At 40.8% G+C, this 24,649-nt stretch overlaps 1 protein-coding gene across 8 annotated transcripts in view; it reads left to right on the forward strand.

Moving 5' to 3' along the window:
- Nucleotides 1-517: 517 nt before the first annotated feature.
- The window catches only part of DCLK2 (doublecortin like kinase 2), a 154,161-nt gene continuing 130,029 nt past the window's right edge, over nucleotides 518-24,649 (forward strand). For 3 of the 8 annotated variants that reach the window (XR_009616605.3, XM_060655648.3, XM_060655649.3), the window contains exons 1-2: nucleotides 518-1,784; nucleotides 21,542-21,876. Coding sequence is in view for 6 of the 8 variants with exons in the window: in XM_060655648.3 (XP_060511631.1) it covers nucleotides 1,364-1,784; nucleotides 21,542-21,876 (756 nt within the window). In the remaining 2 variants the exon portion in view is untranslated. The remainder of the gene's footprint in view (nucleotides 1,785-21,541; nucleotides 21,877-24,649) is intronic. The other 5 variants (XM_060655646.3, XM_060655647.3, XR_009616606.3 and 2 more) reach the window with 4 other exon arrangements.

Below are 24,649 nucleotides of genomic sequence, written 5' to 3' on the forward strand. Positions count from 1 at the left end.
GTGCAAGTGGGGGAGGGGAGGTGTTTGTTTCCCTTACTAATGCATCCCCAGTGATGGAAACAATGCCTAGCACATGGCATGCTCTTAAGAAATAATTGTTGACATAAATCCCTCAAAACCCAGTAACTTCTGATGATTCATTCAAAGTTATTCAGCATCCTATGTTAGCAAATCTGCAATGGAAACTGTTTTATTAAAGGTTTTTAAAATAAAGCTTCAAATTTCCTCTTAAAAAGTAAATTTTGTGCCCAAATCCAATGGCATGTTTCGAATTTCTGCCCTAGTTTGGCCTCGGTTCCTCCTTTGGAGATTAGTTAGGGATGTGATCTCTGCCCTTGAATCTCCTTCCTTTGTAGTTTTTTTGGCCTGCGCGTTTACGTTTCCCAGGCGGAGGAGCGCGCGCCGCGGCTGCGCCCATTAGCGCGCTGCGCGGGTTTGTAGCTGTCAGGCGGGCGGGGCTGCCTAGGACCCGGGAGGAGCCGCTCCTCTAGCGCCGCAGAGCCTCCGCGCCGACCCGTGCGTCCCCCTTCTCCTGGCGCACCCACTTCCCTCCCGGGTTTTGGCAGCCCTTTGGGGGCAGGAACGCCCCCTCCCAACCCCGCGGAGTCGGGGTGCGGATGCTCGCGGGTGGACTGGGCCGGCCGGCAGAGAGGGAGGCGGGCTGCATTATTTCCCGCTAGGGCCGGGCTCTGGGGGAGGAAGGGGCCCCGCACTGCCTTCCCAGCCTGAGTCCGCGCGCGCCGCCCCAGGGCAGGGCCTGCGGAGGAGCGAGGCGGCGGCGCCGCATCCCCGGCCTCTGGCTGGGCGCGTGGGCGGGCCGAGGCCGGGCGCGACGCCCCTGCGGGCCCGCGGCGCCTCTCCCACGCTCCCAGCTCCTCCCCCTCCTCTTCCTTCCCCTCAGCCTCCCGGGAGCTGCCGGCGGACGCGAGCCGCGGCGGGCGCCCGAGCTTTGTGTGCGCCCGCGGGCCCGGGGCGAGCCTGGGGCGGTCCAACTTTGCGGCTCCTGGCCGGCTCCCAGGCGGGAGTTGTGAGGCGTGGCTTGGTGGAGAAGGCAACCGGGGTTGGGGGGCGGGGGGGCGTGAGGCTCCCGGGTAGGCGGGAGGGATCGAGCGAGCCGCTCTGGACAATGAGCTGGGCAGCTCGACGCTGTGGCCACTTTTAGTGGGGGCGCGGGCCGGTCGGCGCCTCGGCTGCTCAGAGGCCCCCACCTGCGAGGAGAGGGCGGGATGCCAGAGCCAGGTGTCCCGGCGCCGTGAGGCCCCTCACGGTCAGACGTCCCTGTACTTGATTCTCGCATTGACGTTAGGCTACAGAGAGGTTGTGGCTGGGACGTTTTTTGTGGGGAGCCCTTGGAGCAGCCGCGATGGCCAGCACCAGGAGTATTGAGCTGGAGCACTTTGAGGAACGGGACAAAAGGCCGCGACCAGGGTCGCGGAGAGGGGCGCCCAGCTCCTCGGGAGGCAGCAGCAGTTCGGGCCCCAAGGGGAACGGGCTCATTCCCAGCCCGGCGCACAGTGCCCACTGCAGCTTCTACCGCACGCGGACCCTGCAGGCTCTGAGCTCGGAGAAGAAGGCCAAGAAGGCACGCTTCTACCGGAATGGGGACCGCTACTTCAAGGGCCTGGTGTTTGCCATCTCCAGCGACCGCTTCCGGTCCTTCGATGCCCTGCTCATCGAGCTCACCCGCTCCCTGTCGGACAACGTGAACCTGCCCCAGGGCGTCCGCACCATCTATACCATCGATGGCAGTCGGAAGATCTCCAGCCTGGACGAGCTGCTGGAAGGTAGGAGAAGAGGGCCCCGCGCGGCAGGTGCGGCCCAGCGCGACAGCAGGTGCAGTGGCCATGGGCCGGCGCGCGCCCGCTTGCGCTGCGCAGAGGGGAGTTTACGGGGTGTTTTCTAGGCCGCCATGGGAATTGTACGTTTCTGCCTGCTTTTTTATAGATTTTGTGTGTGGGGCGCGCTCCCATATACAGTGTCCTTTCCCGGAGATTTGTCTTTAAAAAAGGAAAAAAAAAAAAAAAAAAAAAAGAAAGAAATCTCAGTGGCCTTTCGTGCCATCTCTTAATATTGGTGAACTTGGAGTTTTTGTTTTTAGTGCAAATTGTTTAAAAAGGTGGCTCTCAGCTGAGGATCTGATGATGATAAGCTTTGATGATAAGCTTTCTGTTTGGCCCTCTGTGTGGACCTCGGTGCAGGCACCTGTGATCCAGCGTTTGGGACCCTGTTGTACCTGCTCTACTCAGAAGTTGTGGTTGTGAAACGCTCTAGGCTGACTTTCCTAGTTTGGCTTTCAGCGTGTAATTTAAGGTCAGAAGGCATGATCCTAGACAGTGGCTCTCAACCTTGGGAGCATCTTGGATCACTAGGGACTTTAAAAAATTATGAATGGCTGTACCCTGCCCCCAGATATTCAGATGTTTGGGGTGTGATCTGGGCAGTTGGAGTTTTAAAAGCTCCCCAGGTGGTTGCAATGTACAGACAAGATTGAAAACCACTGTGCTACAGGGTTTTCTACATTTGGCTGGTAATGAGGTGAATCAAGGTCAGTCTCTCCTGCCTCCTCCCCTCCTGAAAGTAACTAGTTAAGATGATAGAGTCTGTTGGAGTCAGCAGTTGGGGCCTATTATGAATTAGTAATCCTAGAATGTTAACCATGCTTCACTCAGAGGGACTGCTTGGCTGTATGTTGTGTCATCCTTGAATTCTTGCAATAATGTATTCTTTCCTTTCAAGGGGAAAAGGCATCACTAGTAGTTAAGAACTTCTTTCCAGATCTAAACAGTACCTATAAAGATGACAGAACTCAAGTGTATGCAGACTGCATGTTTGCATACTGTCTGCTCTCATGCATCTTAACAAAAAAAGCAAAAAACAAAAAACTTATTCTTGGATGGGGGAGGGGCAGAGAGAGTGAGAGAGAGAATCCCAAGCAGGCTCTGCACTGTCAGCTTGGAGTCCGACTCGGGGCTTGATCCCACAACCTGTGAGATCATGACCTGAGCTGAAATCAAGAGTCAGATGCTTAACCCACTGAGCCACCCAGGCGCCCCTCTCATGCATTTTTCTTAATGCAGATGGTACATTCCATGTAGTGATAACAATATTGGCTTAGCACAGAAAGGAAACTGAACTTTGAGCCAACTATTTTTCTTATATTATCTCATCGTGTTCTTATGTTATGGTTTGAAGACAGTTTGACCATCTTACACATTAGGAAACTTGAGCAACATGCCTGTTACACAGTGCCTGCATATAATGCCCTTTCGTCGCCAGTTCACCGCTAATAAATTGATGTAGCCATACTGAGGAGTAGTGAAAGTGGTTGAGTTTCTCTACTTCGTCATTGTTACCAGAGGTTTTCCCTGTCTTGGCTAGATGAGGACCCTGCCCAAATTAAGTTGTCTCTTCAGCCTGTGTGTGTGTATTCTTGACTTCACACATTCACTTGGTCATTTGTGCGTTTTGGTTTTAAAGTACTCCTGAGGAGGTGATGACAGCCAGAGGAGTTTAAATAAAGTGATACATTGTTAAAAGAGCTTTATTGATTTATCATGTGAAATACTTAAAGGCAGCATTTGCCTAGATATTTCAAAACTGAGTAACATTTTCTGACTGACCCAAGCCAGATTAGCAGCCCTGTGGAAAAATGAAGGCAATGCCTATTGCTTAAGTACCCATTTCTCACCTTCCCTTGGGATACCGTGCATAGTGTCTGAGGAAGGACAAAAATTTTAATATACTCTCAAGTAATATTAACAGTGTATTTGCTACATGAAATTAGTGTATTCCAAAGATAAATATCATCATGGCGGGGGGGGGGGGGGTGGTCAAGATGACCATTATGCATATGAGTTAATGAAAGCACATATTTTACCCTGAGTTTGTCATTGCCCAGGTGTTGCATGGTCCACTGAAACTGTATAGTTTCAGCTGTAAGTTGAAAGTTGACAAGTTTACTTCTGATTATGTACTCATTGATATTTGGAGGATGGGGAACCATAAGAATGTGTAGAGTCCAAATTTTACTACCGTAGGATAAATAATGATTAACATAAATAATTTGCACAACGGAAGCGTTTCCCTGGTCTAGCCAATTGCCTACTTGTTTCAAGCAGTATTTAATATAATAAAATTACTGCAAAAGAAGAAAATTTGTGCCCTTCTTTTGTCATAGTGACATTCTCTCTCACAATGGATCTTTGTCTAGGTCTTGAATTTCCAACAAAATGAGTGGAATACCCTGTTTCAAGGCTGTTTGCAAGAAAAAAAATAAATGCTTAATATCAGTCATTTGTGAATTTAAATAGTTTAAATTTTTAGTTAAAATTGTGTGCTCAGATGTTCAGATTTATCATGAGGAAGAACTAACCAGCTATCTGCAAAATTACTATTTGCATCAGTAAAAATGAGCACAGACTGTATAGTGTTGCCCATATAGTCAAAATTGACTATTTTAGATCATTTTTAAAAAACTATTTTTAAATTGTATTATTATTTTAGTAATATCTACACCCAACATGGGGCTTGAACTTATTCTGAGATTGAGGGTCCTATGCTTTTCCAGCTGAATCATCCAGGCACCCTTGGCCATTTTATTTATTTATTTATTTTTTAAGTAGGCTTCAGGCCCAGTGCAGAACCCAGTGAGGAGCCCAAAATGGGGCTTGAACTCATGACCCCAAAATCAAGACCTGAGCTAAAATCAAGGTTGGACTGAGTGAGCCACCCAAGTACCCCTCCCTCTCCCTGTTTTGAGTGCAGGTAGGGGAGAGTGGCAGGAGGGGGTGGGGGGGAGAGGGAGGGAGGGAGGGGGAGAATCCCAAGCAGGCTCCATGCTCAATGCACAGCCCTACTTGGGACTTGATCCCATGACTCTGGGATCATCACCTGAGCTGAAATCAAGAGACACTCAACTGACTGAACCACACAGGTGCCCCTGGTTCATTTGTTTTCTTTTTTAACGTTTATTTATTTTGAGAAGGGGGGGGGGGGGAGTGTGGGTGGGGGAGGGGTGGAGAGTGGGAATCCCAAGCAGTCTCCATGCTATCAGTGCAGAACCCCATGCAGGGCTTAATCCCAGAAACCATGAGATCATGACCTGAGCCAGTTTCAAGGAGATACTGCTTTTCTAGAATGTTTTTCTAAAACGCTTTTAGTGGAGAATAGAAAGTGATGATTCAAGACAGCTGGGCATGAACACTCATTTAGAGCCCCAATCCTGTTGAACTCAGATGACAAAAGAAATTTGCATGGCCCAGATTTTTTCTTCTGCCTTTGACCTTGAATGTCTCTGGAGACTGAAAACAGTGTTCAGGTGTTGGCTGGCACTCCTCCTGTACTATGCTAAACCAGCAGGCATCTTCAGCCTTTTGGTTTACTTCCCCTTGCTGGATTAATTTCACTGAGTTGGTGCTGTGCATCCCTGTACTACGTTTAGTCTTTGAAACTAGATGGGCACATTCTCTCAGAGGAGGACTGTGAGTCATAACAGTCAGCACTGGGAAAATCTGTTTCAGTTGTCTGAAGCCATGATCCAGCCAAACTTACAGCATCTATGGTAGACAACTGAGGATGTTCAGATGACTTGTTCTTAAGTTCTCATGTCTGTGGCTAAGAGTCAGAATTCCTAATCTTAGGTGTTTAAGTTTATTTAAGTAATCTCTACAGCCAACCTGGGGCTCGAACTCATGACCTATAGATCAAGAGTCATATGTTCCTCTGACTGAGCCAGCCAAGCACTCCTCTAGTCTTAGTTTTTGTTTCATGACTGTTTTCCCCTTCTGAACATTTTGGCTATATTTGTGAAGTTTTGATGTCCTAAAGAGAGAGGGATAGTAGATTCATGGATAGTAGAAACAATGCCTGATTGAGTCAGGATCCCTGGGTTCTAGTGACTGGATTTAAGGAAAAATCACCTCTGTTCTCTGGGCATTAGGGTCCTTTCCTATTGCATGAAAGGTTGGCAGATTATCTAAAGAATATCCTTTCTAGACTGAAAGTATATACCCTTCCCCTTTCTGAGTGATTACTGAGTGTATGATGCCCTGGGCTGCCTTTCCCTACCCAGAACCTGTCTTCTAGGAAATTACTAAGGCTGCAGATGTCCTACTACCAAGCAAGTAGTGGGTGTAAGGGTCTGATGAAGTATTTGCCAGGAGTCAAAAATATTAATAGCCGCCTGTCTCTGCCTCTCTCATTCCAAAGTAAAATGTTGTTTTATGTTGTTTTGATCTTTTACTCCTCAGTAACAACAAACATTGAATTTTTTTTTGCGAGAGAATTTTGATTGTTTTGGTAAGTGATACTTCCATTCTTCCATTAAATGAACTTGAAAATTAGGTTGAATTCTTTTGAATTTAAGAAAAATAAGGTTCTAAAGTGATCAAGCACTTGATGTTCCTGAGGTTCTCCTAGTAAGCCTAGTTTATTGAATCTGTTTGGTTAGGTCAACCTCTTTGAAGGTGTTAAACCAAAATACAGTTACTGAGAGAGTTTGTAAGTAAAAATGAGTCTCAATAAGAACCTAGATTATAGGGTAAGGGTTCCCCTCGACCAAAGATAGATTTTTTGTAGTAATAATAGAAATCGAGTTCTTCAAAACTTGTTATGGTGAGGAAAGAAACATAAACTCTGTGAGTTATAAGATATTTGCACATAGAAGTCAAAAGTAGTACACTAAGGCATTTATGATGATCAGATGTGGCAGTTTAACATTGAATTTTAGGTGTGCAAGCCTTCTCTGGCAGACTCCTAGGTTCTTCAAGACTCATTTCAAATACTGCTTCTCTATGAAGTCTCTTTCTAGACCTTAGGGATATTGGTCTCAGATAGTTGTTGATCGAGAGTATATTTGTTGTTGTTCCAGGTGCTGTTCCAGGGTACAGTCTCTTTCCTCAAGATGCTCATAGAGGAAGAGAGATAATGAATGTACACACACACACACACACACACACACACACACAAAGTTGGTCCCAGCTCATATGCTGTAAATGAAGTAGAAATGAGGTGGGGGCAGGATGATGAAAACATCTTTCCTGAGAAACAGATGTTGGAGTTAAAGTCTGAGGTGAAGCTTAGAACTCTTCCCTTTTCTTACCTCACAGCATTTTTCCTTAGCACTATTATTATAACACTGATCTTTGTAATTAGTGGTGTATCAGGTTGGGAGCATGGTGAGGTCAGATCTCTTGCACACACAATAAATTCATTGAATAAGTAGGCCAGAAAGTGATTGTACCTCTAAGTCCCTTGGTTGTCAAGGGAAGTTTTGTATGAATTGAGTTGTTCCTCTATATTTGTGAAAAAATACATACTTTGAAAAATTGGATTATGTTTAGATACATTAAAGATTCTGTGCTCACTCATTATTGTGGAGAAAGTGACTTTTCCAGAATACCTGCTTCTACAAATCTGATTATTTTCTTCCTCTCATTTCCTAAAATAGGGAAATTTGGATATGCTGCTTTCCCCCCTCTGCTATGTTCATCTGTTTTGTTTTTTAAATTCCACATATAGCCACCTAATAAGCTCTTTCCAGAAGTAATGGGAAGAGAAGTTTTCATTTGAAGAATAAAGAATTATTAAGGTTGAGGGGAAGAAATGGAATATTTAGGAGACCACATATGAATTCAAGTATGACACAGTGATACTTGAGTAGTTAAAAGAAAATATCAATATTTCATAAGGTTTTCAGCTATGGAAATAGTTTATGATCTTGTGATATAAAATAAACTAGATTCCCTTGGGCAGTGGTTGTCAGACTGCTTTCTTCACTGCTGGGAAGGCTAAAGGAGTTGCTGTGGGTCTCTACTGCCTGTCTGGATCTCTTCCCCCTCATTTCCACCTGCCTATACTCCCACCACTTCTGTTTTTTATTTCTTCTATTGATAAACCACTACTAGTAGTGGTTTTAGTAAAAACCACTACTCTGAGGATTCAGGATTCTTACATTAACACCATCTCACCATAAACACGTGAGATATTTTATTTCTTTCTTTCATTCATTCATTCATTAATTCATTCATTCATTCCTTTTTCAAGTTTTTATTTAAATTCCAGTTAGTTGGGGCACCGGGGTGGCTCAGTCCGTTCAGTGTCTGACTTTGGCTCAGGTCATGATCTCACAGTTCGTGGATTCGAGCCCCCTGTCAGGCTCTGTGCTGAGCCTACTTGGGATTCTCTCTCCCTCTCTCTTTCTCTGCCCTCCCCCACTCACATTTTCTCTCTCTCTTTCTATCTCTCAGAATAAATAAATTTTAAAAAATTCCATTTAGTTAACATACAGTATAATATTTGATTCAGGGGTAGAACTTAGTGATTTTATCACTTACATGTAAAACCCAGTGCTCATCACAAGTGCCCTCCTTAATACCCATCACCCATTTAACCTATCCCACTGCCCACCTCCCCTCTAGCAAAGCGCAGTTTTTTCTTTATAGTTAAGAGTCTGTTTTCTGGTTTGCTGCTTTCCCCCCTCTGCTATGTTCATCTGTTTTGTTTTTTAAATTCCACATATGAGTGAAATCATATGGTGTTTGTCTTTCTCTGACTTATTTCATTTACCATAATACTCTCTAGCTCCATCCATGTCATTGCAAATGGCAAGATTTCATTCCTTTTTTTTTTCTGAACTTTTTTATTTAATGTTATTTATTTATTTTTGAGAGAAAGAGATAGAACCCTCAGGCATGAGCGGGGGAGGAGCAGAGAGAGAGGGAGACACAGAATCCAAAGCAGGCTCCAGGCTCTGAGCCGTCAGCACAGAGCCCAACACGAGACTCGAACTCACGAACCATGAGATCATGACCTGAGCCTGAGATCATGACCTGAGCCGAAGTCAGACGCTCAACCGGCTGAGCCACCTAGGCCCCCCAGAGTTCATTCTTTTTTATGAATGAATAATATTCAGGAACAATATTCCATTGTGAGTGTATATATCTATGTGTATATATCTATATATAAATGTGTATATGTCTTTATCCATTTATCATTTGATGTACATGTGAGATGTTTTATTTACAGTCATTGTGTGAAGTCCTTTACATGTTTCGTCTCATTTAACTTTTATGATATCTTGTGAAATATGCTGCACTGTCTTTCCATTTTACAGATGGGGAGGCTCAGAGAGGATAAAGAAATTGCCCTCTCACGCCATGAGTAAAAGGTGGGGCTGAAGCTCAAAGTCTTTGTCCTTCGCTTTTGAACTGTATTCTGAACTACCACCTGTGAGGAAATGGGGTCTATTCCAACCCCCCAGGTTTACATAGATCGCAGCGTATGAGCAGTCTAGAACTCCAAACATGTTAATCACTTATGTTTAGAAAATGAAGATCACAGTAGTTCATTAGTCACTGTAGGTGTAAAGACAATTTAGGATGTTTCATGTATGGGTCCTGAATAAAATGCACTATGCTACATACCTGCAAAGTAAGATCTGTGCATAGTTCTGCATAGTTGCCTTGCTTGACCCCAGTAAAATGAAAGACATGTTAGGTAATTGCTAAGGCCCTTTCCCCTTTAAAGTTCAGTGATCTTGGGAAATCCTTTAGGGAGTGGGAAAGAGAAATGATCTTGGCTCTATCTGGCTCTATGTCACTTTTTAAAAGGTGGCCAGGTTTAGGGGCACTTGGCTGGTTCAGTTGGTAGAGCGTTGTCTTGAGGTGGTGAGTTTGAGTTCCATGTTGGGTGTAGAGATTACTTAAAAAATAAAATCTTAAAAAACAAAACAAAAATGTTGGTCATGTTTAGAAGGAGTTCTTAGAACCCTAATAACCTGCTGGAGGCTCTTCTCCACAAAACATTCTCAGGAAAGGGAAAATTACAAACCTATTGAGGACTGGGACCACAGTTATTTTATTCATTTCTTTATCCCGTGCAACAAATACCTTTGGGCACAAGATATTTGATGATTTATTTAACTCTTGTGCTATATATAAGAGCTTTTAGTAGGTGGGAATAGGTGGATATAGGTGTCTTTGAAACCTTTCTTAGTTACCACAGCCAGCTGGACAGTTGGCTAGATTTGTAGAAGTAGAATAAAGCAGTAGAGTAGGCATACTGTAATTTGTCAGAAGCTCTACTTTATAGACTGAAAGAATAGGAAAAATTGACTTGTGAAATCAACTTAAGTAATTTTGATTACACTATAACCTTTGCAAGCATCTCAAAGTGACTAAAATAATCTACAATTATGACCTGCTACGTTATCTGCTGTTTACATGTTGATTAAATTATACTCTCAATAAAAGTTTTAACATATCTTCACTGATTTATCTCTGTCTTCACTGTGTATATTTTACAGACTTAAGATTACTTTAAGTTTTGCAGCACCCAGGTGGCTTAGTCGGTTAAGTGTCTGACTCTTGATTTGGGACCAGGTCATGATCTTGCAGTTGACGGTGAGCCCCACATCAGGCTCTGGGCTGAGCATGGAGCCTGCTTAAGATTCTGTCTCCTTCTGCCCCTCTCCCCTGGGCTCTCTCTCGCTCTCTAAAATAAAAAAGATTACTTTAAGTTTGAATAATAACAATATAATTATTTCTTAAAGGTAATGATTGTTGCTTTCTTCCCAGTACCTTTGTCCATTATATTGGTCTTTTTACTTAATGGTATTTTGCCTCATTGGCAGAGAATCAAGGAAAGAAAAAAGGAGTTATGGAATTTTAGTGTTTACATTCATGTTCATCAAGCCTCTGTGAGGAAAGAACTTGAGAAATAGCCTGTGAACTCATCTCGTACTAGTTTAGTGATCAAGGTCAATAGTTGAAAGGCTCCACGTGAACCCTATGATGTATATAAAACACTTAGCAGAGTCCTAGCATTCAGTGGCTCTTTGGTAAGTGGTAGTGGTCCTTAACATCTTAAACCAAATTTTATGCCCTTATAACTTGCCTGCTGTATTCTAGAGACACCCTTTGGAGCTACATACGACTTATCCTACTTTTACATGGCAGTTCTTCAGACATCTTGAGACAGTGGTCATACTTTACTATTTACCTTCCTTTCTGTCCTGCAGACATCACCTATTTTGGGGGCAAACATCTGGCTTCTGAGTTTTTCATCACTTGCATTGTATCTTTGTGAGCCATCGTTACTATCAATCACTTGCTTAAAACTGGGGCCAAGTCTCCCTCTTAGACTCACAGTGAGATTTAAGGGATGAAGGAGGAAGGTGATAAGCAAAGCTCTCCAGAAGTTGGGGAAACTCTGTCAAGGAAAGTTTTATCTCTGCTCAGATGGTGAGCCAGTTGAAGGACTGACCCTTGATCCATTATGCCCCAGTTGCTTTAGAAGTATTAGCTGGGCACATTGTGGTTTGACGTTTTCTCTCTTTCTCAGCATCCTTAAGATTATAGTATTTCTCAGGGCACCTGGGTGGCTCAGTGGGTTAAGCATCTGACTCTTGATTTTAGGTCAGGTCATGACCTCACGTTTCGTGGGATCGAGCCCCATGTCGGGCTGATAGCATGGAGCCTGCTTGGGATGATCTCTGTCCCCCTCTTTCTCTGCCCCTCCCCCTGCTCTCTTTCAAAATAAACTTTAAAAAAGAAAACCACTGTATGTTTCTTAAACTTTTACAATATTTGGGCCACTTAAAAATGCAAAACAATGTGAAAATGTAACAGCTAACTTGTAGAAGTCCAGTATTGCCTTAATTACTTTAATTACATCATCACTTAAATACATAGAAAGGTAGGTATACTTGTACCATAGGTCTTATACACCAATACAACCTAAACAATTTGATAACGTAAATACCAACAGAACTGTATAATTGATAAAAATGTAAAATAGAAATATGAAGCTGCAGATAGATACTATTTGTTCAAGCTAAATTGTTCCCAAATGTGACTGTGGCACTGAAAGCTGAGTTCAGTGCGCTGTATTTCAAAATGCCATGTAATGAGTCAGTCTTGCACTGTTAGCAAGCCTCCATTCCTGCAGAGTACAGTTATGTCTTCTGGCCTTAACTTGCTTCAAACACATCTTTTATGTAAAGTCCACTTCTCTTTTTCCTCATGAACTCCCAGCATAGTTATACCACTTGGTGTCAAAAGAGTTAAAACTGTGGACAGAGTGGTCTGACTGTACTTTATTCAGAAGCAGTTGTTCACATATTCCAGAATAGAATGATAAAAACATTTAAAATTTTGTCAGAATAAACACAGAATTAAAATTGTCATAGTGAACAGGTTAGAGAGGGAGAGAGCCAAAGCATAAGAGACTCTTAAAAACTGAGAACAAACTGAGGGGTGATGGGGGGTGGGAGGGAGGGGAGGGTGGGTGATGGGTATTGAGGAGGGCACCTTTTGGGATGAGCACTGGGTGTTGTATGGAAACCAATTTGACAATAAATTTCATATTTAAAAAAAAAATTGTCATAGTGAACTCTTGTAGATCGCGGAACATGCTTGTCCTAGGTGTAAGGCACAAAAAGGTAGTGAATGTGATCTGTAGGTTCCATCCTACCAGGAGACTAGAGAAAAGTGTTAAAGCTTTTTGGCTAGTGAGTAGGCTGTTTTTTTGTTTTTTTTGTTTTTGGGTTTTTTTTTTTTTTTTTTTTTTGGTAGGATTATTTCTTCTACTTTTACCTAATTTTTTTGGTATTCAGTGAAACTTCTCCGAAATTTCAATGCTGAAGCATGGATTTCTGGGCATACTTACTCATAGATATGCAGATGTTCACAGTAGCTTTTGTACCCCTTTCTCAGTGGAACGTATCACAGCCTGTACCGCTAGATGTGACTTTAGGATGCGGCTTGGTTCAACCAGTTGCCTTCAGATGTGTTGAAAGAGCATTGGTTTTAGAGATGGAATATCCCATTTTGTGTCCTCCAACCTGCCCTGCAGGAAATGCCATTATATTTGTTTTGCGAATGCAACAGCAATCCGCCATGACACAGCAAAGGAGTGCAGAGTCGGATGGGTTTCCAGGCCAGAGAAGTGCACTGTGTGTAACTCTGCTGAGCCCCGTAAGTTCTGGGCACTGTACAGTTAGGGTGAAAAAACCTAAGTTGTTTGCCACAACAGAATAATAAATCAACCTTACTTTTCCTCAGCCTGTATTTTTCTTAACCAGATGGGCGTGGGAACTCATGTCTGATGTGCTTTAGATGCACACATTTTAACGTTTATTTATTTTTGAGACAGAGAGAAACACAGCATGAACGGGGGAGGAGCAGAGAGAGAGGGAGACACAGAATCGGAAGCAGGCTCCAGGCTCTGAGCCATCAGCCCAGAGCCTGATGCGGGGCTCGAACTCGCGAACCGCGAGATCGTGACCTGAGCTGAAGTCGGACGCCCAACCGACTGAGCCACCGAGGCGCCCCTAGATGCACACATTTTAATTCACCCAGGACAGTCTCACAAAGGCTGTATTTGATGAAGGACATCAAACCATTTTGTAGATGCAGTATACCCAGATTTATCTTCCTTGGTTATATGCCTTTGGAGCAATTTTTTTTTCTCAGTTTTGAAAGTTAGCAAAGAATTAAGGTTCCTAAGATTATTGCTGATATTAGACCTAAAGTGTCAGTCAGCCAAGCTATCTTTTCCTTTTGTCTTTCTATTTTTATGTTACCATATTTAAATCTGTGTAGGGGGAGCTGGGCTTTTTTCTAAGCTTGAAGAGCCCTTTCACTTTAGACTTGTATCATAAAGTTCAGTGCTTGCTTCATTCCAAGGTATGTGTACTCTCAATGTCCAAATTTTGTAGAATTGATTTTCTGCCATGAATATCAAAATAGTTTATAATTACAAACTAATTAGTAGCATTACGCAGTTAATCTAAATATTTTCACAGAAGTGAATGAGAGACTTTACAGGAAGTGATATAAAAGTAAGCTAAACCTACTGTTGTTGAGGGGCGCCTGGGTGGCTCAGTAAGTTAAGCATCTGACTTCAGCTCAGGTCATGATCTCATGGTTTGTGAGTTCGAGCCCCACACTGGGTTCTGTGCTGACACCTCAGAGCCTGGAGCCGGCTTCAGATTCTGTGTCTCCCTTTCTCTCTGCCCCTGCTCACGCTCTGTCTCTCTCTCTCAAAAATAAATAAACATTAAAAAAAATTAAACATACTGTTGTTGAATTTCCAACTGTAAGTTTGCAAAGTAACTATTTGTAATTTCTAACAGTAAATTGACATTTAAGTGTTGAGAGATTACTGTGACTTAGCCATTAAAAATATTCATGTGTACACACACCCATGTACATATATATACACACACACATGCATATTCCATTGATTGAAAGACACATTACATTTATTAGACTAAAAAAGTGCCCTGTACACTTGAAATTTGTATACCACTGTATGTTAATTATTCTTGAATTTTTAAAAATAAGTGTGTGCCCTGGATTCTTGATGCTTTGGTCTGAAATGAATTAGGAATGTTGGTAGATACTAGACAGCCTTCATATATATGCCTTAGGTTGCCTTTCAATGGACTGACGTGACCTAAGAATGTCTCCAGTCATGTACAACGTCTTTCAGGAACCTGACCCTGAGCCTCCCAGCGTCATTCTGTATAAACAGCTACACTGTGCAAATGTTTTACCCAGACCTAATGCAACTCCAAACTGTGAGATGTGTGAGTTTGCATTTCCATCATTACTTTGACAAACATGTTTTCAGTGCCTGTTATATACCAGGTACTGTGCTAGATGTGGGTAGTATAAAAAAGATAGTATTTTTAAGAGCTTCCAGTCTAGGCAATGGTTTGTAATGAGAGGTTGTTTTCATAGTCACTTGTGAAATTAAAAACCCTTGCCTACTTGTTCTGGTCCTACCTTCCAGTGATTCAGTTGGAACAGTGGTGAGATCTGAGCATCTGTACTTATACAACAAAGTCACCTGATTAAAAAAATTCTCCACTAAGAACCATTGGAAGAGAGAAAGAAAGAATAGATAATTATGAGAAATTGATGCATTCTGAGCTCAGGAAAATTCATATACATGTACAGCTCAGTGAGTTGTTATGAAGTGAGTACCTTTGTGACTACCAGCCATTTCAAGAAACAGAATATTTCCAGAATCTGAGAAGCCCTCCCTGTGTCCCTTCCTAGTTAAAATTCTTCCCAAGGTAACAGTAGCCTGACTCTTTTATCTATATTTCTACCACCAATGAGGGCATCCCTAATTGATACAAGTTAGTTTTGTCTGTTGTGGACTGGAGAGAAATTGAATCCTACTACGTGTATTCTTTTGTCATCTTTTTTTCTGACCATTGTTTGTAAAATCCATCCAGGTTGTTAATATGGCTCTTGTTCATTTTCATTACTATATTATTGGTAGACATGACCATACCACAATCTGCATATTCTCCTGTTGGACATGTGGATTGATTTTTCATCTGTGGCTGTTGAGCGATACTTCCACATACACATGCTGGTGCCCATGTGCATGAGTTTTTCTGGGATATTTTTCTGGGGTGGATTCCTGGGTCATATGATGTGTATATTGTAAACCTAGTATTAGATAGTGTTTTTCCTAGGTAATTGAACCAATTTAAAATCTTTCCAGCAATATATGATAGTTCCTATTGCTTTACCTCTTTGCCAAGAGTGTCTAATCTTGACTGGTCAGTTAAAAAGAGGCAAGATGGGAGAAGGAGGAAGGTTATTTCAGACATACAAGAAGCAAAGAAAATAAGAGGGTATGATGGGTTTGGAAGGAAGTTGCAAATATACTGGTATGACACTGACTTAGGAACCTGTGGGAAAGTGGTGGGAGATGAGGGTGGAAGTGTGTGATGTACTAAGGAGTTTGGTCTTTATTTCAAAGGCAGTGAAGCAAGCAGATGATATCAGATCTACATTTTTAAAAATTTGCCTTGACAACTATGTGGAAGATGGAATGAGGCCCCATAGAGAACTTAACTACTCTAATCCAAGGAGAAATGAGAGGAGGCAGAGTCAAAGAGGATAGATTCCAGAGATGCTTAGACCAAGGTTGACAGTTTTGCCAATTCTGTTGAATGTGGGAAAGGGAAAAGAGAGGCAGGAGTCTTGATTTTTGGGTAGGTGTCCATATAGATGGTAATTTCATTCAGTAAGTTGGGGAATTCAGGAAGAGAGTTTGAGGTCAGAGTGGCCATAATGGGGAGTGGAGTTAGTTTTAGGCAGTAGCATGTGAAATATCTATAGATTATCTAGCAGGAGTAGGCTGGAGATGTCCTCAGGATATAGGTGGTGTTTGAAGCTGTGGAGGTGAATGCAATTGCCCACAGACAGTCTAAGGAGGATGAAGTAGATGCGTGGGAGAAGAGGATCCTGAAGAGCAGACCAAGGAAGAGTAACCAAAGAAGTAAGAGGTATAAACCAAAAGATACCAGGTTGTGGAAGCTAAGGAAAAAGGGATTTCCAGAAGAGAACCATGACTAGTGTCCAGTGCCCTCAGAAGATACCAAGTGGATTTGGAAGGTGTACTTTGCATTTGGCAAAGACCTGTTTGGGGATCAGGGTGTTCCAGCCAGGGGAATGCAGGGAGCAAAAGTAATGCCACAGTGGCTGAAGAACAAACAGTGGGTGAAAAAACATTTGAGGAGTGCTTTTTAACTCAGCAGTGAATGGAAGCCAGAAGCACATTAGGTAGAGTGGGATGAGGAATGAAGAGAGGGAGGATTTGTGTGTGTTTAAGGTGGGAGGTATTTGTATCTAATTCTGGAGAGAGGGCTGCCTAGTTAAATGGAGAAGAGAAGAACAATGTCCCTGCAACTGCAGCGTGAGGAGACAGAAAGATCTAAATCCTGGTGGAACGACTCAACATCGATTAGGAGGTGGCTGTCCTATTACTGAAAAGGGAGAGAAGGTGGGAAAAATTGTCACAGTCTGAAATATGTTTGTGGCAATGAAAGTTTTCAGAGACAAGAAATTGGGGAGTTCCTGGCTTGTAATATCCTCTTGCCTCTTTTTTTTTTTTTTTTTTAAGATTTATGTTATTTTTAGAGCGAGGCGGGGGGGTGGGGGAGAAGGGCAGAAGGGGAGAGAGGAGAGTGAAAGAATTCCAATTCAGTGTGGAGCCCCCTGTGGGGCTCAATCTCACAATCCTGGGATCATAACTTGAGCTGAAATGAAGAGTCCAATGCTTAACCAGCTGACACCCAGGTGCCCCTATCCTCTTGCCTCTTAAAGAGGCTGTATCTTGGGTTGAGTAAGGATGAAAGTTAATGGTTAATACCCAGGTTGTATTACACAATTGTAGACAATTTATCAGCCTGCTAACTATGAAGTAAAGTGACTTTGAACAAATGTCAGTGGTAAGAAGCCATAACCATGCCACTGTGGAGTCTTAAAGGATATTCAAAGACTTTCTCTTTGTACCTGAAAACAGTTAAGTTTTATAAACCACCTTATGCTTCTATCCATCTTCTTTCTATACATAAAGCAAATTTTCTTTGTATGTAGTATTCACGTGATTATAGTTTCCAAAATGATTTTCCCCCAAACTCTTATGGTCACAGAACTATTATTGGAAGGAGGGAGAGAAAGAAATTGAGAGAGAGAGAGAGAGCGCGCGCATGTGTTTGTGTGTGTGTGTGTATCTCAGTTCTCCGAGAGAACCACCAGAGTCCACCAAGAACATACCTGTAGTCAAACAAGTTGAGTTTATTACTCACTGCAGTAAGGAGAATGGACATTGGAGTATACCATGGGGCATCTTGGTAAGAAGGTGTTAGACCTATCATAGAATTTGGGCTTAGGTCGGATAATCTCAGGGAGGATCTGCAGAAGCAGGGACTTGCTCTGTATTGGGTGCTGTTAGAAGGAAGGACAATTCTATTATTCATTCTATTCTATTCAATTATATTATCAATTCATTAAATCTTATAGGGAGCACAGAGTATATTGAGGAAAAAGCTATAATTGGTAAAGAAGTGGCAGTCATTCGTTGAGTTGAGAGGAGGATGTCTCATATTTTGTGGGTTGCACAGCGACCTTGTTTTTGTGTCACTTTACCATAGCCTGAGTGACTTTGATATATTCTGTGAGCTTATATCCCAGGGAAGAACATAGGTCTGTCTGTGAGCATCAGACCAGCTTATAATAATGTCAAGATCGCTGTTAATGTCAGATCTGTTGTGGACTTCAGGGACTTCTTTATTTTTCATATATCCATATATGATATATGTATACATACACATTTATATCTTAGTTTAACTCTTATGCTTATCTTTTCCTTGTTTGGGTAAGTGTGGTTTTAGTATGTATTGGCAAATTTTAAAAAACCTTTTCAGAATATGTATTTTATCAGTATATCAAAACTCATTACTTCAGGATATACTTTTTCAGGTGTATCAATAGCATAAGATGTACTGCCATTTGTTACATTATTGGGGAGTCAGCAGAAAACACAAGATTCTTGAACTGATCCAAGTAGAAAGTAGGTGGTGGTCAGGACACAGAGAGTGGACATTTTGAGAAATATTTAGAAAATAGGACAGAACTTGATGTCAGAATGTAACATGTAGGGAAACCAGAAGAGTGAAGAATGGTGTGTAGGTTTCTAACTAAGTACTTTTGGCAGGAAGTGATATTCCTTGCCAGGATGGGGAGGTAGGGGGAAGTGACAAGTTGGCAGGAAGGTAACAAATCTTAAACCAGAATCTCTACAGTAGCATGAATCTGGTTGAGGGGAGGCTGATTGCTTCTAAGCAATCTTGTGCGTGCTTAGTACCTAACAGAATCATAATTTATTGTTTGGTTAACAGCAAGAGCTCTAACTGGCCAAGGAGCCAAAATCTTAAATTCTTTTGTCACCATATTCTCTCCTGATAGACAAATATGGAAGTGAAAAAATTACAATCAGAGATTGTTTAATCAGGTTGGGGACATAGCAAGGGAAGCTAGCCTAGGTATCTTGGTGGCTATTGTTATCAAAGTATGACATTTGTACTATAGGGCTTTATGTGCCCAGTATACAGAAACACAGGTTTACCTGTCTTAAACCTTGCTGCTGAAATGTTGTATACCAAGAATGCCAAAGTGGGTATCTTATTATGTCAGCATTTAGCATGTGAGCTAGCGCATAGTAGGTACTCCTTGCATATTATGAGGAAGAGTCCAGGCCTAACTGAAGAACACTCTGTGGGCTGTTATTTGTCTGCCATGCGTACAAGGAAGGGATGAGGCTCTGTCTAGCAGGCGTTTGCTGGTTTAAAACTTTATATATTATAGAACTGATCTACAAGTCTTTGTTTTTTAAATAGGCTCTATGCCCAGTGTGGAGCCCAATGTGGGGCCTGAACTCACAACCTCAAGATCAAGATCTGAGCTGAGCTTGAATCAGACACTTGACTGACTGAGCCTCCCAGGTGCCCCTGATCTACAAGTTTTGTTTTGTTTTTTTTTAATGTTTATTTTTGAGAGAGAGACCGAGGCAGAGAGAGGGAGACAGTATTCAAAGCAGGCTTTGCACTGTCAGTGCAGAGTCTGATGTGGAGTTCAAATTCACAAACCATGAGATCATGACCTGAGCTGAAGTCAGACCCTTAACTGACTGAGCCACTCAGGTACCCCTACAAGTTTTTAATTGAAACATTATGAAGCAAAAAAGGGAGAGAAGGAGGGAATTAAAATGTATGTGTAACCACACATACACAAATTAAAAGACAGACTTCCTCTACCTGTTTTCATTCTGGCATCCTGAACCTATGTAAAGAGGCAAAATACAGACGAATTTCAAAGGCAGTTTGCCTGGTTGATACATCAACTGTGCAGGGACTAGGTTGATCAAGGAAATCTGACATACTAAACATGCTCTTGTTTTGTTTCTCTTTGCCATTGTTTTTTTCATTTATACTGGGAAAGGCTTTTCCCTAGCTGACTTCTCCCTGCCCTTAAAAAAAAACAAAACAAAACAGTCTCTTGCTGAAATTTCCTTTTCTTCGTCTTAATATTTTGAATCAGAACATACAATTAAGTTTTTATTGTTGGTAAAAATAGAGCTTTTCAATGTGAGACTTGTGTTCTCTATAAAATTAAAGCAAAATCATAAGTATTTTTGCTCATAAATACATGCATGTGATATATAGTTCTATTTTATGAAATTTATGCGTGTATTTGAAATTACATACCACTTCCCCAGATGATTACACTGTGAAAAGTGATTTAGATAAACCTACAGAGATGAAAAATCTCTAACTGAATGGAGATGGTTGGGCTGGCTTTCAGACTACTGGTGTGGAAGCAGCATTAAAGCCTGTCGCTGGTTCCCTAGTTGGACAGTGGCCTCGTTATACCGTTAGATAGAAGATGTTACTCCTCTTTTTAGACCCTTCTTATATGCCTGATCTGTTCCTGAATTGTTTGTGTGCCTTTGGGAGTCTTCAAGTTCTCCATTAATCAGGATTTTAAGAACATCCTAAATAATAGGATGTTAAATATTTATATTAGTAGGTTTTTCTCAGGAATTCCCTTTCACTATTTTGACTATTTTTGTTTTAAGCATGAACGTTAAGACTGATGTCATATAATTATTAAGAGTGAGACTGTTACACTGAAAATGTGAAAAAATACTGGATTCTTTTTGAGTTAGAAGGTATATTGGAGAAAATTTTACAGTGTAGTCCTCTTGTATGCCAGAAAGGTGAGCATAAAAGGATTGGGTGACTTCTGGGTTTCCTGAAAGAAAAATTATGATTTTAAACATATAATTATGAATTACGGTTTTCAACATATAATTATAAAAATTATTTTTCAACCTGTAATTTTGGAACTTAAAATTAATGAACATTGACTTGGTAAGCTAATCAACAAATATTATAGTTTTTATATTTTACTTAATAAGAATTAGGCAGAAGGCTGCATGAATAAGGAACACATCATTTTAAAATGCTTAATATCCTTTCCCATGTAAGTGAATATAGAAAAGCCTGTCTATTTGAACTAATTATTCTAAATTCACATTCTTTAGTTAAGAAAAAAAATGCCTGAAGTATATTTCTTTGAGCTGTCAAAACTCTTCCTTCGTTTTTGCAGTACTTCATTAATTGAGTAAATGATCTTATGACTAAATATATTTTAGACAGCTATATGAGGATGGAGTAATCATTCTTCAGTTAAGACTGAAATCTGTAATTGGAAGGAGAAAAATAGTTTTATTTCTTTGTGTGAATATATTATTTCTTCCAGAATGAGATTTAAAAAAAATTAAAATGGTTAATAGCTTTTGGAGTTAGAAAGTACTCTAGAATTCATTTGATTCAACAACTTGAATTTATAGACAGTGATCTTGAGAACCAAAGTGCAGAGGAGTTATTCGGGGTGACATATTTGATCAGAATAAAGCCCAAGTCTCTCTTGTTTCATTTGTCCTGTGCTTTTCACTTCGTAATGTGTGTTATTCTCTCTCTCAAAACCAATCTAGATGTTTAAATAGAGAGAAAGGGTGGACAGAATGCCAAAGGAAAAGGATGTGAATCCCCTTCCAGCGAACCTGTTAGGTTTCAGAGTTCACTTAATGGGTCTCCATTTGTTCTTAAGATACAGTGCTTCTGTGGTGAGGATAATGATGCTAATAAAACTGGTTTTTGCTTTTTTAGGTGAGAGTTACGTGTGTGCATCAAATGAACCATTTCGTAAAGTTGATTACACCAAAAATATTAATCCGAACTGGTCTGTGAACATCAAGGGTGGGACATCCCGAGCCTTGGCTGCTCCCCCCTCGGTGAAAAGTGAAGTGAAGGAAAGTAAAGATTTCATCAAACCGAAATTGGTGACCGTGATTCGAAGTGGAGTGAAGCCTAGAAAAGCCGTGAGGATCCTTCTAAATAAGAAGACTGCTCATTCATTTGAACAGGTCTTGACAGATATCACCGAAGCCATTAAACTAGATTCAGGAGTGGTCAAGAGGCTCTGCACGCTGGACGGAAAGCAGGTAAGATGTTTACTAGCCCCCCCAGCTCTCTGTCTTACTTTTAAAGTCTCCCTGTATCATGGTAGTTACATATTTGACAATAAGTAGTCCAGAGTCTTCTAGAAGACTCTGATTTCACTCATGTGGAGTCATATGGTATTTCTTTCACTGACTGGCTTATTTCACTTAGCATAATACTCTCTAGCTTTAACCATGTTATTGCAAATGGCAAGATTTCATTCTTTTTTATGGTGGAATGATATTTTATTGTGTGTGTGTATATATATATATATATATATATATATATATATATATATGTCTACATGTATATATATATTTGTATATAAGTATATGTATACTTATACCATATCTTCTTTATTCATTCATTTATTGACAGACACGAGCTGTTTCCGTATTTGGCTGCTGTTGATAATGCTGCTCTAAACATCAGGGTGCATGTATTCCTTTGAATTAGTATTTTTGTATTTGGGTAAATACCTAGTAGTACAATTGCTGAATCATAGGGTAGTTCTATTTTTAACTTTATGAGGACCCTTCATACTATTTTCCAGAGTGGCTGCACCAGTTTGCATTCCCACCAACAGTGCAGGAAGGTTCCTCTTTCTCTGCATCCTTACCAATACCTGTTGTTTCTTGTGCTGTTAATTTTAGCCATTCTGACAGGTATGAGGTGGTATCTCATTGTGGTCTTGATTTGTATTTCCCTGATGATGAGTGATGTTGAGCATTTTTTCATGTGTCCGTTGGTCATTTATACATCTTCTTTGGAAAAGTTATCTGTTCATGTCTTCTGCCCATTTTTTAATTGGATTAATCATTTTTGGGGGGCTAAGGAAATGTAAACTTCTGAGGGAAGAGTAGAAGTTGAAGAGGCTTCCTATATTAAGTGGAAGGTTTTCTAAGAATAAGAACACCTGTTGACTAGTAGAGTCATTTATGGGTTTGGTAAATTGTAGGAGTCCAAATTAAAGATATTTAACATTTTTAGAAATGTTAGAAAAGCCTAGAAAGGAGAAACCTTTTCTCCTCACCTATATATAATGTTGAAAATGCATTTCAAAAAAGTATTTTGATAGGAATGTCTATGTGAGTTTCATAGAGCACCATGGAGGTAGTTAATCAGCATTTCTGAAAAATAAACAAAAATTACACAGGAAAATGAAAGCCAAATTATGGTAACAATATATCAGGAAATCTAATGGGCTAAGGAAGAAAAATTAGGCATGGTGCCCAAGTGGCTCAGTTGGTTAAGCATCCAGCTCTTCAGCTCAGGCCATGATCTCATGGTTTGTGAGATCAGGATCTGACCGCGTGGAGCCAGCTTGGGATTCTCTTTCTTCCTCTCTCTCTGCCCATCTCTTGCCTGTGCATGCTCTCTCTCTCAAAATAAATAAACTTAAAAAAAGAAGAAAAATTGGGCAAATCTGAAGAATGCATGAATACTGAGTTTTGCCACAATCAGATTATCATTCCTAAAAAGAAACATGTGGCTTCTGAAGTATATTTTTTTCCTAATTTCAATAAAGGTAAATTGTTTGTATTTACATTTTATTGAACATTATAGTTTCCAGCATTAAATTTGTTTCTTCATTCCCTTTTGTTTTTTCCCTATAGCACACTTAATTTATTCTGAAGTGTTTAGCTCATATAGTGCTGAAAATGAAACATTGGAGCAGTGCCTTCTAGAAAAAATGTGAGAAGGTAGTTTTCTAATTTCCTAACACCAGATTCCTAACACCTAGTTAGCTGATTTTTTCTTGAAACATTAACAGAATTTAAAAACTAGGTTCTAAAAATTCCAGTAGATTATAGTGAGTTAATAGTGACTTTTCTAATTAATTAAATTGGCGATTAGAAGACATGACCTTTCATAGCAGCCTGCCCAAGGTTCATAGTATGAATGGCAACAGACACTTTACAAATTGAGTTAATAGCATGGCACAAGACAAGACTCATTCTGCAAGTGAGTGAAAATTAATTAAAGTAAAATAAAGATGTGGCAAGTTAAATAATTAATTCTTGGTTGACACAGGAAGACAGGAAACAGAGACAAACATTTAAGACCCCTAACAAAAAGAAAAATGAAGGGGCGCCTGGGTGGCGCAGTCGGTTAAGCGTCCGACTTCAGCCAGGTCACGATCTCGCGGTCCGTGAGTTCGAGCCCCGCGTCAGGCTCTGGGCTGATGGCTCGGAGCCTGGAGCCTGGAGCCTGTTTCCGATTCTGTGTCTCCCTCTCTCTCTGCCCCTACCCCGTTCATGCTCTGTCTCTCTCTGTCCCAAAAATAAATACAAAACGTTGAAAAAAAAAAATTAAAAAAAAAAAAAAAGAAAAATGAAAACCATAAATGTGCAAAATTAAAAAACCTGAATGGCATATAAACAGTAAATGCAGATGAGATTTTAAAAATTGAGATTGAAAATCTCCAAATGAACGTTTTTCAGGGAAAATGGAAGTGAAATACGGAAGTTGAACATCTAATTGAAATGGGTGATCATTGAAATGTTAATAATTATCTAAAAAATTACCTTCAAAGAGGCTCCAGACTAGATATATCAGTATGTAAAAATGTTAACTAAAGCACAAGCAACCCCAAATTACCCATATATTAAAAAATACTACACTACTAAGAGCTGGACTTAATGACAGGAATTAAAGAATGGATCACTGTTAAGAAACCTGTTTATACATGAGATCTAGAGGATAAAGCATAAAGGCACATGTAATCCCAAAATGGTTGTAAAGGTATTTGACAAAATACAAAATTAATATTTA

This window comes from Panthera onca, chromosome B1, assembly GCF_046562875.1.
Source record: "Panthera onca isolate mPanOnc1 chromosome B1, mPanOnc1 haplotype 2, whole genome shotgun sequence".
In the NCBI taxonomy this organism is placed as follows: Eukaryota; Metazoa; Chordata; class Mammalia; order Carnivora; family Felidae; genus Panthera; species Panthera onca.